We start from the raw sequence: 20778 nt of genomic DNA, 5'->3' as shown, positions 1-20778 counted from the left end.
TAAATATTTTAAAAATCATTTTTGCTCAGTGAATATGTATGTGAATATGTCACGTGCAGTTGGGGGTTGATGTGAATGCAGCAGCTTGTGGAATCAGAGGTGTTGGACTCCTCTACACCCAGAGTTACAGCTTCCCAACCAGGGTGCTAACACCCAAACTTGGGTTTTCTGCAAGACCAGTGTGTGCTCTTAACTACTAAGCCCCCAGTCCTGTACTGGGTGTTTTAAAGCGCATGTCATCTGCACTAGAATGGTTTCTAAGAAAACCTGCAGTTTTCAATGGGATGCACAAGGTGTGGCCATAAACACTCAGGTGTGAATAACTTTCAGCAAAGAAATCAAGAAATCATCCAAAGGTCCCCAAGGACTTAAGTTCTCATTTTCCATCCAGTAACCTCTTAGCCCCTTTTACTTTGAGACCTGGTAGCCACTTCATCTGTTCTCCAGATGAGAATAGATTCAGGGCAGACACTGATAAATTGACCATCAGAGACCCTGGCCATACCAGACATTACTCAGCTCATGACAGGTGACCTACCTGTCTACTGCATAGCTTCTACTTTTAGCTGGGCAGTGGGATGATAGGAAACCTGACTCAGGCCACATCACCACCGCAGGACAGTCTGTCCTTAGATATTTTCTTTTAGTAGACATCCAATGGTCTAAAACAATAACCCTATATCTTTATAATTTGGACTTATTACTATTCATTTCCTCCAATAATAGACAGTATTGTAAATGAAGATGATGGGGAACGTAACAGTTTAGTAACCCACAAAAAAATAAAGAAATTAGCAAAGCAGGTAAAAAAAAAATAGTCATATTTAATTTGAGCCAAATTCCCATAAGGTCCAAAGGCTAAACACGAGTACTGTTATGAAAAAGCCATGTTTCTATAGAATTGAATTTTCAGGACACCAGAAGCAAGATAGCAACAAAGAATGGATGAGCTATGACAGGGGAGAGTATTGATTTGCTTATTCCTTTAAATGCTACTTAGAATTTACCTATTATAAGGCACAGTTTTAAAGAATGATTGTCAAGTGTTGCAATGTATCGGTGGTACCTGCAAGATGGAAGCGCAGGGTACTGGGCTCTCCCAGCAAAGGATCTGACTCAGCTTTTAAGACTGAATACTGCAGGAACCAGATATGGAGCCTCCTCAGGGGCTCTGCCAGAGTCATGCAGCTGAGCATGCTTGCAGCTAACCATCAGACTGAGCACTGGGACCCTGGTGAGGGTGCTGGAGCGAGGGGGGAATGAAGGAGCTGAAGGGGGTTGTGGCCTCATAGGAAGAATAACATTGTTGACCAATCAAATCCTCCACAGCTCTCATGGACTAGAACACCAACCATAGCGCACCCATTGAGAAGCCCATGGCTCCAGTTGTATATGTAGTAGAGAATAGCAGTGTAAGAAGAGGCCTTTGGTCCAGTGAGGCCTTCCAGTGTAGGGAAAGGCACTGAGGTGAAGAGGGTGATTGGGAGCTAGTGCACCTTCATGAAGACAAGTAGAGGGGGAGGGGGGATGGGAGCGGGATGGATAAAGGGGATAACATTTCAAATGTAAATACAGAGCATATCTAATTTAAATTTTTTTAAAAAAATGACTGAACTCTAAGGATGCCTCCCCTTGCTGGGCCAGACATTGCTCCCTATAGATCTCAGGATGAGATGGGCTAGCACATCTCCTCTGACTCTCTTAACATTGAAAAAAAAAATGCCTAGGACAGCTACACTAGGGCACTTGAAAGATTCAGATGCTATGTTGGAAAGGTGGTTCTCGGGCAAACCCCTTGCTGCACAAGTGTGAGGACCAGAGTTCAAGTCCCTAGGACCCATCTAAATCCAGGCATGGTAGCAGGCATCTGCAGTCCCTGTGCTCCTATGTGAGATGGGAAGCAGGGTCAGGAAATATTACCCTAGAAGCTCATGGGCCAACTAGGCAGACATAAGCAGCAGCAAGTAACAAACAAGAGACCTTGCCTTAAACCGACACACAAGGTTGTTCTCTGTCATCTGCATAAGTACTATGACACAATGCACACACACAGACACATATATAGAGGAAAAGGTCATCTGTTGCTGAAGTAATGGACTTTAATCCCCTAAATGTCTGTGTAGAAGTATACAAGAAGCATCATGAACAAAATCTTCCAGGCAGTTATTTAAATTTTCAGAGCACTGTGATCTGCCTCTGTGCTAGTATTTTTAATGCAGACACATCAAACATGATAAATGCTCTGTGCTCTCTGTTACCCTTCTTGGCTAATACTGCACTGTTCTAGGTAGCCTTGGCTCAAGCCATTCAGTGTTGGCATACAATTAGACCCTTAAAATCCAACCTTGATCTCCATCCATTGCCACCAGGACTTCTGACTGAGATTTCTAACACCTGTTCTAATGTGAATCACTTCCCATCCCAGAGACTGTATCTTGGAAACAATTCTTGCTAACTTAACCAGCCATGATACAGAAGTGTGCGCCATGGGCCTGGAAACAGAAGATAAGACTCTCCTTGGCATGAGCTAAAGGTGTGCTGTTGGCCTCCTACAACTGACTTATTAGGAAAAAGAGCAGCTTAAATTGGCAGTGCAGGGCTGTTTAAGGGTTCCTCTATAAACCCTGAAGGTCTATGGATTGACTAGGGGCTAAAGCTATAGAAGCATAAAATCTATAGAATCATATCCATGGCGAGGCTTTAGACTCCTTGATAGGAGACCTAGAATCCCTGATGAAAGGGGATGTGTGCTTACCCACTACTGAGGACACCCCCCCCCAGTCCCGCTCAGCTCCATTCAACTGTAGCTGAAGGAAGGCTACAGTGTGATGTCTAAACAACAATGCAGGCCTAAACCCTGTTTGAAGATGGTGAGGAATGGCAATGATCAAAAGCCTTATTCTGAAATGTTCATCCTTGGCTGTGGATAGGGTCAGGTATGATACAGGACACCTATGAGTATCCTTGGTGGCTGTTACCAACCCTTCCCTTTGTTTACAAAGATGAAGCACCATCCCGGCCACCTTTACATTTCCAAATGAAGGCAAGCCCTGGCTTCAGGAATTCCTCATCCCTGAGAGCTAGCCATGGTAACACTCAGACCTGGGAAAATATTCTCTCTATATCAGCAAGAAATTGCAAAAGACCTGGGTGATTCCTAGTAACATGTGGAGGTTCTTGGTTCATACTCAGAGCATTGACAGCTATGAGCAATATACATACCTGCTGGCCTATTCCTCTTAGGAAGAAAGAAATCAACTTAGGCTGTCATAACAAAATACCACAAACTGGATGTCTTAAACAAATATACTAAATATTACTAAATACTAAAATCATATTTTCTTCCAGTTTTGAAGACAGTCCAAGTTCTAGCAAGGCTGGTTTACGGTTGCTTTGTAGACTCAAGTCTGTGTTTAAGTGTTCTTTCCTTCAGTGCCTTGCCCTCATTTTATAAAAATCAGCAAAATTGGATTAGAGTCCTATACTACAGGGCCTCTTTTTAACTTAATTACTCTTTTAAAGATCTTGCCTCTATGGTTGTGTTCTGAGACTCTGGAATTCAACATATGAATTCTAGGGATGGTCATGTCTTAATTCGTAACAGAAAAACAAATTGGCAAATGAGAGATTAAGCATCATAGAGGCTGGCTCGTTTGTATGACCTGAAGGGGACATCCACTTTCAGTATGTAAAGAGTAGAAAGGATCCCAAGACAGATGATACTATACTCACAGAAAGAGATAAGACAGAAGGAAGCAAAGATCCATTGGGTGAGCAAAGGAAGCTAGACTCAGGAAGACAAATATTGAATGCTATCTCTCACATGTGAAAATCTAGACTGTTAAAAATACATGTGACAAGAAAGTAGAAGGTGGAAAATGTTGGGGAGAAGAATAGGATTTAAAGACAAGGGGGTGTTAGAAACAACAGAGAATAAAGAGAGTAAAAAATCCAAAACATCACATTACCTCTTGTGTAAAGATTCTATAGTGGGTTGTTTATATACATATGAAGAAAACTACTTAGGGGGAAGAAAAGGACCAGCAGGAGAAAAGGATAAGTGAAGGCACAGGAGAAGGTCACAGTGGGGGGAATATGAGTAAACTGGTGTATATACATATACACATATACATACATATATTTGTGTGTATGAATACTCCATAGTGAAACCTGTTATGTTGTATACCAACTAACACAATTACGTTTTTGTAAAAGTAACAGAGAGGATTATCAACCTGTTCTTGATATCCAAGGGAATGAAGCAAAATGGTGCAGGAACAATATCATGTAGCCTGGTTTTTAACTGGCAAGTTAATACCACCAAATCTACAGAAACCTGCAGAAAGTGAGTCTATCCTTTTCCTAGGTTCCCACTACAGTGGAGGGAACCTCCCACTGACTCCCTAGTGCTGGCTGGTAAATCATAACTACCCTGTGATGATTTGTAGATGCTTGGTCCATGGAAGTGCTATTAGTAAGAGGTGTGGCCTTGATGGTGCAAGTGTGTCAGTGTGGAGCCAGGCTTTAAGGGCTCCTAGTGCTTCTGCATTCTACTCAATGCAGAAGACTCAGTCTCTCCAGGCTCTCTTTGGATCAAGATCCAGCACCATGTCTGTCTGGATGCTGCCATGCTTCCCACCATTATACCAAACTGAACCTCTGTAACTATAAGACAGACCCAATTATATGTTGTCCTTTATAAGAGTTACTTTGATCATAGGATATCTTCACAGCAATGGAAATCCTAAGACATACTCCCAATAACTTTCCTCATCAGCCCTTTATTCAGGTTCCTGGGGTATTTACATCTGCTAGTTCTCCAAGGGTAGAAGATAAAAGAGCACCTAAGGAAACTCTCTGAAGTTTAGATGTGGCTAAAGGTTCTTATAGCTAGCCTGAGTGCTTGGATAAAGTTGACACAAGAGAAAAATAAAATGCCACAGGGGCTCATCTGTTGTTTCACTGCACTAATGGAAGAGGCTAGATATGAGCAAGGACCCTGCTCCAGTCTGGATTTTACAACGTAGAGCTTTATGGCTTCGTTTTTCTATAGCACATTTCTCTAAAGATATGGATTAATTCACCATGAAATTTAAAATAGCAACATGTAACATCTTTGCCCATATAGAATACAAAGATTTCTAAATGGGAAGTAGTGCTCAGAGCTGTTGAGGCAGACCCTCTCAGGAATTATCCTCTTGCCATGGGGTACTCAGCTAAACACAGACTTCTCAACTGAGGAATATTGAATGGCTGAGAAGCACCTAAAGAAATGTTGAACATCCCTAGTCATCAGGGAAATGCAAATCAAAACAACCATGAGATCCCACCTCACACAGTCAGAATGATTAAGATAAAAAACTCAGGTGACAGCAGATGCTGGCAAGGATGTGGAGAAAGAGGAACATTCCTCCACTGTTGGTGAGGTTGTAAACTGGTACAACCACTTTGGAAATCAGTTTGGTGGTTCCTCAGAAAATTGGACCCAGCTATACCATTCCTGGGCATATCCCCAAAAAAAGCTCCAACATTTAACAAGGACGCATGCTCCACCATGTTCATAGCACCCTTATTATTTATAATAGCCAGAAGCTAGAAAGAACCCAGATGTCCTTCAACAGAGGAATGGATACAGAAATTGTGGTACATATACACAGTAGAGCACTACTCAGCTATTAAAAACAATGAGCTCATGAAATTCCTAGGCAAATGGATGGAACTTGAAGCTATCATCCTGAGTGAGGTAACCCAGTCACAAAAGAGCCCTGATAGTATGTATGTACTCACTTATAAGCAGGTACTAGCCCACAAAGCTTGGAATACCCAAGAAACCATCCATAGAACTTATGAAGCTCAAAAGGAAGGAAGGCCAGTGTGGATGCCTCAGTTCTTCTTAGAAGGGAACACTCATGGGAGAAAATACAAGGTCAAATAGAGGAACAGGGATTGAAGAAAAGATCTACAGAGACTGTTTCACCTGGGGAACCACCACATATGCAGCCACCAACCCCAAGCACTATTGCTGATGCCAAGAAGTGTTCATTGGCAGGAAACAGATATGAATGTCTCCTCAGAAGCTCTGCCAGAGTCATATAGATACAGATGAGGATGCTTGCAGCTAACCATCGGACTGAGCACCGAGACCCCAATGCAAGAGCTAGAGAATGGACTGAAGGAGCTGAAAAAGGTTTTCAACTTCATGGGAAGAACATCATCATCAACCAGCCAAGGCACTGAGGTGGAGGGGTGATTGGAAGAGGGAGCACCTTCATGGAAGCAAGTTGAGGGGCAGGAGGGAGGATAATGGGGGGGTTCAACATTTAAAATGTTAATACAGAGACTATCCAGTAAAATTTAAATTAAAAAAAAGAAATGAGAGGGAAGAAAAGAAACGGGATCAGAGATATATGCAAATAACATCTCCAGTTCAGTATGAAGAGGGACTAGAGACTGACCCTTTAGTGATTAGAAAACAAAGATGTCTACATTGTGTGTCAAAGGATGGCTGGATAACTGAAAGAGACCAGCAAGTCTTTTGCATTAGCAACCTAAGGCATGGGCACTCAAATGCTACATTGAAGAAAGGCGTCTCTGAGACTGAGCATCCTGTACTCAAGAACCCTTCCACCTACATGAGAGCTCTGGCCCAGACTTCCTACAATGCATGTCCCTGCTGTAGCTTTGGTTCCTGGATGGTGTCTGAGACAGTGGGGTAAGAAAGAACAGACTGGTGTTTGCATATCATTGGTCACATAGTCCTGGCCCCACATTGGTACCTCTTTTTACAGCCAAAGAATCCTTTAACACCTAGGAACTGCATTTCAAAAAAAAAAAAAAAAAAAAAAAAAAAAATCCCCATAAACCTCCTGACTCCATGTCCTGGGATACACAGACAAGACTGCTTCTTGAGAGGAGAAGAGCACACTACAGATATGTTTGAGTTTCCAGTCTGACCTTGCAATTTTTGACCTTTATATTCCAAATGTAAAATGTTTTCATGGTTGAGGAACGGCATCCCCTGCCCATGACACTCAGCAGCAGACATTCCAGAGAGTGAAGCTTCTCTTTTCCCAGGCCAGCATCATGTGTCTTAAATGACTGTTGCCACCACATGACACATCATACATCCTACCTCTTCCATCTACATCTTACTAGATAGTTCTGCACTAATGGACCCATTTTGATTTCCACCATAATGCAGAAAGGACTTCAGTCAGAAACTGGCCACAATTTATACACAAGAGTGTGTGATTTTTATGTAGACATGTTTCTTAAAAACGAGTGTACATTTAAGATCTTTTGTTTTGTCTGCTGAATTAATTATTAAATATGATTATATGTTCATACCAAGTGAACAGAAAGGCAAATGTAACTTGTGTACCTTTAGGCTGATAGTTTTCAAACTCTTTAATGCTTCGAGCCTTTAACATGAGCCAGTTCCAAAGGCATCTGAACCACGTGGTCAGGTTTATCGCAATGATGGCTCAAGATAATTTCTCAAGGTCAGGTCTCTGTATCTGTTGTGTTGTTGTTGATGATGATGCTATGATAAAATGTCTGGATAAAGCAATTGAAGGTAGGGAACTGGGATACTGTGTAATAAGACAGTACAGTTCATCCTTGTAGGACAGACATGGCGGGCATACAGGCAGAAGTGTGAAGGTAGGATTCTTAACATCTTCATGTACCAGGAAACACAGAGTCTGGGCCAGAAGAAGAACCAACCTACAACCTCCTATCTCTAGATCTTCAGCTCTGTGACTTCCCACTAGCATCCATGTCCAATGGTTCAATAATCTTCCCCAAAGGTCCTGATAACTGAGAAAGAAGAGTTCAAACTGTTCCTCTTCGTAAAGACATTGTACTGTGCTTTCTGGCTATGTAGACCACCTTTTTTTTTTTTTTTTCATTGTGAATCATTACTTCCTTTCTCTACTGTATATTTGGATATGGAGATTTGCATGATTAAATGTGAAAATGCTTCATCTCTAGCACATGTGAATCATTGGTACTTATCGATAACTCTGGTGCCAAACTTGTTTTACATATTTAGAACAATTTCTGCTGTAATACTATGTGATGAAGGGAAGAGATTGGAAGTGTTTATGTAAAATAAGAGTAGTTTTCATTTCTGATGGATTGTCACACGCTGGGAAGAAAATAGCACAATTTGACAAAAACGGAGACTTCTCTGCACATATGAAATGTGTATGTAAACTTCTAGGACACAGTTACCTGAATACTCAGGCAGAGCATCATGGGAGTAGAAATGGTGGCAGGAGGGCATAGGGCAGAGAAGCAGTATGCCCATGGGTCCTGGACTCATCGTTCTGGGTTCACATCGTTTGCCTACTGAGTGATGCATAGGAAGTCTCTTAACCTCGATTTTCTCATCTAAAAACTAAGAACAATAGTTCCTACATTACTGAGCAGTGTGTACGAAAACACTGTATTAAATCAAATGCCTGGCACATAATAAACATCTTGTGTTACCGGTGGCCATGTCTACAAGGGCAGTTTGTAGATTCTATGTTTTAGACAGAGGTTTCCATTAGCTTGTATTTGTGAAGGAAAAAAGAATGTGAGAAAAGACTTCTTTCATGCACCTGTTGAGTCAGTGCCACATACAGCAGCTGGAATTCCCAGACCCTTCTGAGAGGCCTGAGTCCCAAACAAGAAGAAAGTAGTCATTACTACTTTAAGCCATGCACCATGTGATTGACAATGACAGTGATGACAGCCATGTTTACTTTGACACTAAGAGCTTCTCTAAGTCCAAGGAAGATGAGTGACGGCAGGTCACACATGGAACACAGCCACTGAAGGAAGGGACATCAGCTATTAACACCTGCAGCTCTGGCCTCATGTTACTTTCTATTGGCAAAGTTTCATGAAGGACAACTGAAGTGTTAAGTTTCCAAGATATAGGAGGAAAAAAAATGCCAATCATAGACATTACCAGGCATGAGCCATGATGTCACCAGGTACTTCACTGTCACCCTTCTTAGAATGTCACTACCTCTCATGACTGCTGTAAACCTTTACCGTGCCACACCACAGGGCCCAATGTTTAAGGAACACTTCAAGCCTCACAACCACTCCCAGAGCTAGGTGCTGCCATCCTGCCTGCTGCACACACAAGCAAGAGTGGGGTTTGAGAATGGTGCACTGAGTCACAGGGAGGGAATATCACACATACACATGGGCCAAGAGCAAGCCCCAGGGTGAAGCACTGTGAACATCACTACCAAGAAAGCCTGGGGGCACATCCAGAGAACTTCCTGCCTGTCTCCACTGCTTCTTAAATCTGAGGCCAACCTTAGTATTTCCTCAGCAAAGCAGCCCCTCTTTCACGCACACAAGGGCTAATGTGGTCACACATTGAGCTAACCACGGACAGAATTCTTAATCTACTTTCCCACCCGTTGCCACGGCTGGAAGACCCACAGCTGCCAATTCCAAGACATAAAAGGAATCTCTGTTTTTCTCCTCCAATTCAAAACAGTCTGTGTGGCAAGTGGCCAAGCATTTGGTTATCAAGGAATAACTCTGAATTTTAAGTCATTTTTAAAGAAGTAAAATGAATCAACCTCTCTCAATAGTTCCTGTTATGTTTCATGAATGCTAGGGTCAGGACAGGAGAATAGACGAAAACACTGTCAATCATTGTTCTGGTGCAGCCATGATTCTTCCTCACCCTAACCTCCTCTTAGAGTTTTTCTAGCCTAGGACTGGCTTCCACTCAGCAGCAGAACTACATTTGATTTCCATATTTCCAAAGGAGGGAGATTAAGAAAATGAACCAAATAATCCAGAGAGCAGTACCACTGTATTAGATACACACTTAGAAACTGTTAGCTTCCTAAACAGTCAAAGAAAAGTAAAACTCACACACAGATTGCACAAAGGACCAACAAATGGGCAAAAACACCAGAAGACTACTCACAGGAGGATTCTGCTTAATCCAGTGATGTGTGCAGGAAAATGTTAATCATTCTGAGTCCTTGGATACTCCCCCGAAGAGATGAAGGGACAGCTTTATACCCCGAGTTCACGGAATGTAAACGCACCTGAATATAAGATGATGCATTGAAAAGGACAGAGAAGGGCTCAGAACCTTTGGGGCACATAGATGAGGGGCCAGAGAATGACTCTCAGAAGAAGGCAAGGGCCACAGGCAAAGAAGTAACTCTGATGTTAGGCTCTTAGGAAAGGATAGCTCTGTCCAGAGTCAAGCAGGAGGGAGAAAGGAACCCACGTAGATGAGGACCTGAAGTAAAGGCTATTTAGAAGATTGGACTCCTGGAATCTAGCATGACCAAGACAAGATAAAAGGTAGCTTGTTAAAAAAGGGCAGTGGTTTAGTGTTAAAAGGACATTTGTTTCACAAATGCTTATACTTTAGCCTTCCAACAGTGATGGTAGAAAGCTGAATCTGTGCTTGGATGTGAGCATCCTCTTCAGGTTTGGACAAGATAATGTAGGAGCATGTGCCTTCTTAGGTATCTATAGACTACATTGGATTGTGACTCAGAAAAGCATCATACCCACTGACTGGCCTTCATGGTACTGGAAGGGAGTCTGCAGCTGCCTGAGAAAAAAATGGTAACCATCAATATGCATCCAGCTACAACCCTTTGCCTACAAGATATACTGGTGCAATTGCAACACAAATGGCACGCGAGTCAGCAACCCCCTTTTGGATTGCATTTAAGGCCAACTCCATGAAGTGCTACCAATGCCTAACATTGCTAAAGTGGTCAGAACTTGGAACTGGATAGGCCATGAGCCTAGGGGAAAACCTAATACTATTACTTTTGCTAAAAGAACATAGCAATAAATTTACTCCTAATGATATAATGTTGTAGCCATAGATCAGTGCCTCCTTGAGCCCATATCAGAGAAGCTCTCTCTTGCAGTAGATGGGAATTAACCTAAGAGACCTACAACTGGACAATGTACAAAGATTGAGAGACTTTGGATCACTCATTCTTAGTGGGATGTCTTGATCACTCTGTTCCCCCACACCACCTCTAAGGCTCAGGAATCTGCAAGGAAGGGGAGGAGTAAAGATTGTAAGAGCCAAAGGAGATGGGTGACTCCTAGGAAACTGTCTTCAACGTACAACAGGACTAGTGCACAGAGACTAGAACTCAAAGAGACTTTGGAAACACACATAAGACCTGTACATGTTCAAGCTGCACAGGATTTCATCAGGATAGGAGGAAGTAGATACCTGTGTCCCAGCTGTAACCAATAAACTATCTATAATTGATTCCCATTGGCAAGGAACAAAAATCAGTTTTCTTCCATGCCATGTCATTTGGGTATATTAACACTCTAGGGTATGCTCCATGCTCAAGAGTAGTTGGCAAACACAAAATGTACAATAAAATATTTTCATGAACCTTTTGTTTCATTTGGATGCTTTGGCTGTTTTTGTTGTTGGTTGGTTGGATTTTTTGTCTTGTTTTGTTTTTGTTTGGGGGAGGTCTTACTGTTTTTTTATCTATTTTTATTTTGTTTTTGTGAGTTTTTTCTCTTTCATTTCTTCCTTCTTTGTTTTATTTGTTTGTTTCTTTCTTGATTTTTCTTATGTTTTGAAAGAGGAGACAAAAAAAAATCAAGTTGGGTCAGTATAAAGGCAGGGAAGATTCTGGGAGAATCTGAAGTGGAAAAATGATCAAAATATAGTATATAAAGGTTAATTATAAAATAAAGTTACTATTGGGCAAGAGTAAAAGGAATAATTTTAAAACAAATAAGCAAGCAAACAAACAAACAGTACCAGGTGTCTCTGTGCTAGGCCCTATGTTATAACTCCACCTAGTCAAATGCTACAACAGTACCTACACCCAAGCTACAACAGTACCTACACCAATGCTACAAATGACTTTAACCTTGCAGACCAGGAACAGAGCCCCTGAGAGTTTTCCCTAGTCCTCCAAACCACTACTCATGAACAGTACTGACAGTCAAATGCCACCATCTTCCAAAACCCCCTCGGTGATTTTGGAAACAATCCTACCATAGTACAGGGCAGTGGCTGGAGTGAATACAGCCCAGTTATATAGAGATGGGGGTCACAGAAATCTTGGATAAGAACATAAACTCAGTTTATACCTTTCACAACTGGCAGCTAGAGTGATCTCACCAATTTTTGGCTCACGTAGTGTCCTTAGAGCCATTGCTAGAAGGAAGAGATGGAAAGATTTTCTGCAAGAGGGTAGTCCCCATTGCAGCCTATAATCCAAGAATTTGCTGTCACAGAGACACTAGGAGGAATCATGCTTGAGTACTGACGATGCTCTATGGACAGCAAGAAGCAGTAGGGGACAAGTGCTACAAGGGAAGTTGACATGTATACATACAGTCACCCACCTATGTACAATCTATAAACCAAATACAAACCTGTAGTTCTGAGGTCTACAAAGGGCCCTGGAACAGCCTTCCTCCATTAATGTCACTTCTAAAATATACACATGTGGAAATGGATGTATACACACGTCACCCTATGTCTGTGTGCATTCACATAATGTCAGAACTTGAACCCCTACACTGAAAAGGTAGATTTTTGTTGGAGGTAATTCCTGGGGCCTTCTTAAGAACTATAGTGAGCAGGTAGCTACTGGGTCTTGATTATTTTTCTTTAGAGGCAAAGCTTTGCTTTAGTCTGAAGTCTCTGATACTGACCCAGAATTTGATTCTATAGCCCTCACACACGCTGGAGGATCCAGTAGACAGACAAGAAAGCAGGAGCCAAACCTCCACCAGCTTCAGTTTAGAATTCCAAGGAGAAAACAAACCATTAGAGTTGGAATTTATTTCTAACATTACCAGGTCAGTCCCTAGTGCTTAGCACAAACCCCCTTCCCCCTGCATTGCCCCCACCCACATATTCAAAGGGGAAAAAAGCAAAGAACTTTAAACAGCTTTTTAAAGGGTTTGTGAAGGCTTCTTGCACATCAAATGGCTCTTCATAAACAACATTTTAATGATTTCTGTGTAAACAAATCAGAAACATATGGATTAAATTTTCTTCAAAATATACACATGTAATTAAGGGGGAAAGTGCTTGGCAAAATGCATTTTGCATTTTATCAAACTCAACTTTTGAAAAATAGGTTGAGACATATGACAGATGCAAAACCAGAGAGCCTGTCTGCCCTAAACACACACACACACACACACACACACACACACACACACACACACACACACGAATCTTCTTAGCAGCAGACCAGAGTCTGCCTCATTAGATCTTGGCTCTGCCTCTGAGCAGTCTAGAAGAACCTCTACTAGGTATTGTAGCAGATACACTATTTCCTCAGACTCTGTAACACTGGTAATGAATCTTCCAGAAGCTACTTCAATTTTGCAGGTCCCCTAAGCACAACATAGCCTGGCAGTCTATTCTTGGCCTGATTGGTACTCTTCTGGGAAGTCCAGTGGATGCATATCCTAGTATATATCTTGTGATTCACATATCCCCATAACCTCTGTTAGGGCCGTGCTCCTCTGCCGTCCCCCTCCACAATTGAGCAATGAGAGAAATCAGCAAAATTAGGTACTTGCTATGCCTTCTCCTCTTCCATGCATGGATTCAGTGCAAGCCTATTTTCAGTTGCCTTCTTCATCATGTCTTTCTGGCAGTGAGAAATTATCAGTGTACCATATCCAGGGTACTGCACTGAGGTTCCTACCTCATAAGCTCATCATTCTTAATATACTTGTGCATTGGAACTCTTTGCCCTAGTCTAACCACCTTAGCCTTCCATTCCCAAGCCATATGCATTTATTTAACCTGTATGCTCTCCAAGTAGATTCCAGATTATTCTTCTTTCTCAGTCTTCTTCAGAGTAAACATATCCTAGGATACACTGCTCAATTCTTGGCCAAGTTGTCAGCTTTATAATGCCTAGCCTCATGGCTTCCATGACCTTCTGATGGCTCTCCTATCCCCCCCCCATGGCCTGACTAGATTTCTGAGACTCTGGGGACCTATGTCTTGGAATACACCAGAAGGTTCTCAGCTTTAGAGTTTTGTACCTCTGCACTCCTCAAAGACCCACTATTTAATACTATTCATCATGAGATGAGGTATTAACTATGAATTTTGAAGGATACATACATTTAAAGCACAGTGTTCATACTATATGGCCGCCATGTGCCAGGTATCCTTGCCTATGCTTAATGTTTAACAAAGCCCCCTCATCATCAGGCATGTGATTACTTGTCCAATACTACTCATGGTTGAAGGAAATGAGGTACAAACTTGTATGTAGTCACAGATATGGTGGTGGGGTAAGCCATGATGACACAAGATTCTCAACAGGCAGATTCTCAAGGCCCCAAGAAGTCCCTACTTCAATCAGCCTTATTCTAAGATGCCTTCTCTCTTTAGTAGGAAGGTTGTGAGCCACCCAAATGCTTTTTTAGTTTCTTTTGCATTTGAACAAAAAAGATATGCCCAGGACAAAGCCAGGAATCACAAGACTCATGCACTACCTAGAGCAATGCATGTACGTTACCAAGGTCTAGAGGAGCAAAGAAGACTGCACTTGAGCTGCTTTTGAAGAGAAGACATTTGGAGAAGCAGTAATTGCGAAGAAAAGGTTAATAGGAATTATCCATTATTCTGGGTGAACAGAGGAGAGAAATAGAAATGATGCAGTCAATTTGAAGAACAGGGTATTTTCTTTCACATATGCACACGTATATATGGACCACCCCTCATATAATGTGTAAGATTTACAGATATATACAATACCTCTATATATGGCATGTGCATATAAGTCTCACATGCTTTCAGCTTTTTAAGGTGTGCTCTACTAATGACCCCTGGCCTCATGTGCTCCAAGATGCCTATGAATGTAGCCCACACAAAACCAGAGACATATTGAAACAGTACAATTGATTTGTGATTGACTTTATAAGTCAATTGTGGATTCCTAGGTGTGGGTTTTGTAATTTACCTTGTCTTGCAATGTCAAAGGTTGGGCATGCCTCAAAGGTTTGCAGCCAAGAGTGTAGGTTTGTCCAGTCCTCTGTCAGATCACTGATGGTCTCTCAATAGCACCTGTCCTGTGCTTCATTTCCGAGAGTGTCACTTACAGCTCTAAAAGCCTCAGCCTAGTCTTTCTAATTTCCAAGAGTCAGACTCATAGCTCCTAACCATCAACTAAGAATATTTTATAAAGGACACCATATCAGAAGGCTATGGATCTCCTCAAAGGGTTGTCTAAAGAGTGAGAAAAACCAGCTCTTTTGAGCCCCTCATACTTCTGTCTCAGCTTATGAAGCTGCATTATCTTAGAGCTGCAACCACAAGAGTAAGCACTGGCCGGGTTAACCATAGAGGCAGAAAGCACAGGGGAGGAGTCTGGGAGTATCTGCTGCTTTTATCAACAGCTAGAAATTCCTGCCCAACGACCAAGCACACAGAAGCAACTAAGAAGGATCAAGCATTGCTGTGTGCTCCTGGAGTCCAAACAGCTAGAGGAGAAGAACCCTGGGGTGTTTTCCTTTTCTGAAAGCAAGATTTCCACCCCACGGACATCAGAGCCAGTGACCAAGCCCAGAGCATGTGTTCTGTGTACACGTTGTCAGAAACTAAATCTATGCTGTAGACTTCTAAACATGATCTATCTTTCTGCAGCTTGAAAAGAGACTTTGGGAGGCTGGTTTGAATTAGTTGAGTCAAGAACTTTCTTAAAGTTCTCTCTCTCTGTCTCTCTCTCTCTCTGTCTCTCCCTGTCTCTCTATCTCTCTCTCTCTCTCTCTCTCTCTGAGTGTGTGTCTCTGTCTCCCCTCCCCCACCATGGACAGCTATTCCCTGCCTGGCTGAGACAAGATATAGCCCCTGACTGACCCTGGTTCACTTTCCACAGCCTGGCAGGGTGACAGTTGAACCTGGATAGGAAATGACAGGCAGATCCCATGAGGACTGCCAAGGATGACTTAAATCCAATTATTAAACTCCTATAGCTCAAACACTCGGACTGCTAGGCTACTGCCTAGAAATCTTCATGATGCAATTGTAAAGCTTGTGTGAGAGACAACAATGTGAGTTCTTTACACATTGCTATTATTGCAAGGCACAATTTTGCCATTTAATCCCAAGATGCAATTAAATCTCTATCATGGTGCTAACGGTTCAAGCAACCTTGAAGTCACTGTCCTGTTTTAAAAGATCATTCCGGATTGTTTCATGTCTGAAATTACTCTATAAAATCACGTTCACGTTTCATCTTCTTTTCTGAGCGTATTTAATGCTAGAAATGGCTTTTTCTGTCGGCTACACTGCACATAAAGGCAGGTTCATCTAAGTCTTCAGTAGCTGTCAGCACCATCCTGGAGAAATAACCTCTTTGGGCAATGCTGAACACCAAAGTGAGGCTCTCTTTGTATCTTAGTGAGCCCAGACAGGGCCAGCCACAAGTCTGAGGCAGTTTAGGCTGCTATCAGTTTCCAGAAGGGGATTGAGAAAGACTATCTTTTCATTCCCTAACAATATGAGCAATGGGATGTGTTTCCCTGGCTTTACTGTCCTCTGGCTTTGCAGAGATGCTTGCTATCTTGTTGATACAGTCTTCCTGTTAGCCCATTACCACACCAGTTCCACAACAGACTGCAAATTCTTTGATAGTTTACTCTAGGATCTCTAGTAACGGTCAAAATAGTTAATGAAATGACAGCCGCCTGCCCCTGACTCTGAAGAGTATCAGGCAAACCAGGAAAGGGCACCATTGAGTGTCCAGCCATAAGACCAGGGATAAAAAAAAATGTCCTTGAGGTACAGAATTTAGAGCTTATGATTGGCCAAGTCCCTTACTAGTGATTTAGAATAATTCAGTATCTCACTTAAGATGTATGTGATTTTTCCCAAATTCATTCTGTCTGCCTTGCAGTCTCTGCTACAACTGCTTAGCTATTTCTGTAAGTTGTGAGCATAGCTCTCACATGCGTAGAGCCACACACACATCATTGACTATGTAGCCCATGCTGGTCTTAAACTGGAGCATATATTCCTGCTTCTTCTCCCTCCAAAGTGCAAGAATTACAAGGGTGTGCCACCAGGGGCAGCGTGGACACAATAATTATTCCCATCACAGAGGGAAGCAACTGTGCTCCCCAAAGAAGGGGTGGTACATCTGAGATCACCACTAGAAGCAGGTAGAACCAAGAGATTGGCCAGTGTACCCAGATGTCAGTTCTTGGTCACTGAATTACCAATTCAAATAGGCTGATGGGAAGGTTTGGCAAATAACTTCAATGTCATGTGAAGAATAGATTTGAGAGAGTCAAGCCTGGTCACATAGAATCTTGTTACACTCACACTTCTCTATGCTGTAAGAAAAGAGGAAAGCCTGCAGCTAGTCCCACAGCAAGCCCAGAAACTCCCAACACTTAAAGACCATCAAGGAAAGAAGGCAGAAAAAGAGAGGAACAAACTGGGTTAATAAGCATGTTTAATCTGTCAAGGTGATTTTGCAGAAAATGTGTTAAAGGAATTCAGCCATGTTTTCAACTTACAGAAATAGCTGCAACCAGTTTTACAGAGACTGCAAGGCAGACAGAGCCAAAGATACTTATAGAAAAAGCCTGCTAGTTTCTGCACTGCACATTAACATGAAGAAGGGAAACAGCAGCTGGGAGTCTCCAGGCAGAACAGGCATGTGGTTGAGCACCAGAAGATACTTGAGTACTTGGCATGCTAATGTTGCTAAGGGTGTGTTTCTCAGTGCCTAACCTCTTCACTCTTGAATGGGAGCAGGAGCAGGAGAGGGGGCAGGGGCGGGGGAATGGGCAGGGGCAGGGAGTCTTACCTTTGTTGTACATGTTTGTTGGCACTTGGACATCACTCAGACTGATGTTCACAGGCAAATTATTAAAATGGTCATTGGGGGCTAAGATAAATTCCTTTCCCAGTTCCAAAAAGTTCCCATCTTTGTCCCTCTCGTTGATCAGCACAGCATTGAAGTATTCATACTGAAAGAGAAAGTTGGAAGATATTAGAAGCCAGGAGTTTAGGAATTAGGACTGAGACTTCAAGGCAGACATGGACACACATGTGTGCTGCCACTTACTCTTGGCATGCCCATCTGCCCATGGGGCCAATCTTTAAGTCATTGCTACACTTGCATGGGCGACACAGCAATATAGGAATATTTTTCATTGTTATTCAATGTTCTTGAAGAAAACTTTATCTTCATACACAGAAAACTGATTATAAACATTTTATTCTTGAAGCTAACACATCCTAAGGTAGCTTATTCATTTAAGTTGAATGTGGCTTAAAAATCAATAAAGAAGAAAATATATGCTATGTCAGGACACTACAGTTGTGTGTGGTGGGGGAAGGGCATACATGAGAGGAAGAATAGAGTTTGTTTTGCAGAATTTATCCTTTTGTTTATTTATTTATTAGTTTATACAGAATTGTTTTTATACAGAACACTTAGGGAAGACTTCACTATTATGGCAATCTTGCCAAGGGGCACGATGAGAAGAGAATATCAATGGAGAGAAGACCGAGAGGAGGCATCTCCATCAGAGAGGGCAGCAGCGAAAAGAACTCTCTGATACGTCTGCTTTCCACAAAAGGCCTCACTGTCACCATCTCACAGCTACAGAGTCTTCACTTCATTGTGGAAACTATTCTAAGGCCTTTAGGTGTTAACTTGTTTGAATGTCAAATTTCATGAGATAGATGTTTATGAGAATCTGGATGTTGCAAATGAGGAGAAAGTGAACAGAATGTGTATGCACTCTGTCAAAAACTATGATGCTAATACACAGACTGGGATTCAAACACTGGCGAGCTATGTACCTCCAGAACATTTGCAGTTATCTATTGTACAGTATGGAAAGACACCCAAGGGCTGTGTTTGGTTGGAATTTACACATCAGGACTGTGAAAGAATTAAAATGATTAGAGCATTCATGGAAAAAAACTGGTGGGCAGCACAGAAGCAGGGGAATGACTCATCTACAGGAGAATCCATATAAAATGTGAAAATTAAAACACTGAAATAGACCTAAGGGGGGGAAGCTTTGGATGGATGATGAGACTGAACACAGCTAAAGAAATAATCAGTGTCTTGAAGGCATGTAAATGGAAATTCCTTTACCTGAAAACCAAGGAGGAAAGTAGAAAAATTTTCTAGATCTATGGGACAACTGCAAACGTGAAGTGTGTGAATGCAGAAGGGAAGGGAGCATGTAGAAAGGGTTGACGGAACACTTGAAGTGTTAAAGGCTGAGCGTTTTCTAAAATTAATGATGAACACTAAACCACAGACCCAGGAATCTCAGAGAACACGAAGCACAATAAAGGTAAACATCTATGCTGCCACTTTCCACATTCAAACTACAGAAAACCAAGGATAATGTTTGAGAGGTGCTAGAGGGCAGAATGTTTCACCTCTACAGAACTGCATTGGCTAACTTTGATTGTCAACTCAACTCTGTCTAGAATTAATTAAAACCCAAACATCTGCACCTGTGATGCATCTTAACTGCATCTTTTGAAGGGGGAAGACCCACTGTAAATTTGGACCACACTTTCTGGTGACAGCCCACATAGGGACATAAGAGGCAGAGACTGTTCCATTTGGCCTGCTTGCCTTCACTCTCCCTGGCAAGTTCATCTGTCCTATTGGTATTAGAACCTGCTTCTTTAGGATTCCAACATACACTGAAGACCAGCGGAGGCATGCAGTTGTGTGTCCTGAACAACTATTGGTCTTTACACTGAGAAAGATTTATTGTTGGGGGAGCCAACCCATAGCCTGTGAGCCACTGTGAGAAGATATTGTTTCCTTCTAGTAGTTCTGGTCCTTTAGAGCAGTCTGTGGTTCTCAGTCTGTATGTCATAACCCCGTTGATGAATTTCTATCTACAAACCTATTTACATTTAATTTGTATCAGTAACAAAATTATAATTATAAAGTAGCAACAAAAATAATTTTATGACTGGGGGTCAACACAATGGAAACTGTATTAAAGGGTGGCAGCATTAGGAAGGTTGAGAACCACCCCAATAGTTACTAATACAAGAACCAAGAATATTACATCACACTTCTCTTATAAACCATGAAAGCAAGAGGCAAGTTGAGTATACTGTTAAAAGTACCTAAAGAAATTCAAAACCATCAAGGTGGAATTATGTATCTAAATGCACTTATCCTTTGCCCGTGAGCAAGAAATCAGGAGACCAGGTCACATGAAAGTGGGAGGGGACGTGTCATTAGTACACCTGCCTTGCAAAAATATCCTAGGCTTTTCATAGAAGGAAAAGCAAAGTGTACAGAGCAGAAAGTATGGGTCACATAAAGAGTAAATGAAAATACAAATTGTTCTCTGTAAATTTTAACTGATCTAACATGTAAAAGCTTGTTCAAAATAATGACCACAACAAGTTATTGGAGGATAATGGTTTATGGATACAGAGAAGGAATTGTTTCAGCTATGAGAGACCAGGGATTCGTGGAGAAGGGGTGGAGAGTGCTGTGCTATGGTTTGAGGATGCTTCCTAAAATGTTCAGTTATGATCAGTGTGATGAGAATAACACACATCTTTATCAGGAAGGCCTCCTCCATCCTGATGAGATTTGGTACCTAGGTAGAAGGACTCAGTAGGGGAGGGAGTTCATCCCATTTGCTGTTCAGGTTCCTGCCACATGAAAATAGTGTTTCTCTCTGACAAAGGCTATAGCTTCAGCTTGGAAAAAGAGAGCAGACATCGAACAACACCGAATACACTGGCACCTTTCA

The 20778-nt window shown here is 41.9% G+C and overlaps 1 protein-coding gene across 1 annotated transcript in view; it reads right to left on the bottom strand.

Annotated features, from left to right (window-relative positions):
* CACNA2D3 (calcium voltage-gated channel auxiliary subunit alpha2delta 3) overlaps positions 1–20778 on the bottom strand; it is a gene marked incomplete at both ends in the record, with an annotated part of 779660 nt that overhangs the window by 439437 nt on the left and 319445 nt on the right. Inside the window, one exon of the mRNA XM_080926621.1 lies at positions 17829–17991. Within this exon, the coding sequence (XP_080782747.1) occupies positions 17829–17991 (163 nt within the window). The remainder of the gene's footprint in view (positions 1–17828; positions 17992–20778) is intronic.

The sequence above is a fragment of the Micromys minutus genome (genome assembly GCF_963924665.1).
Source record: "Micromys minutus genome assembly, chromosome: 12".
NCBI lineage: Eukaryota > Metazoa > Chordata > Mammalia > Rodentia > Muridae > Micromys > Micromys minutus.
The sequence above is the reverse complement of the archived record's forward strand: the minus strand, read 5'-3'. Positions and strand labels throughout refer to the sequence as shown.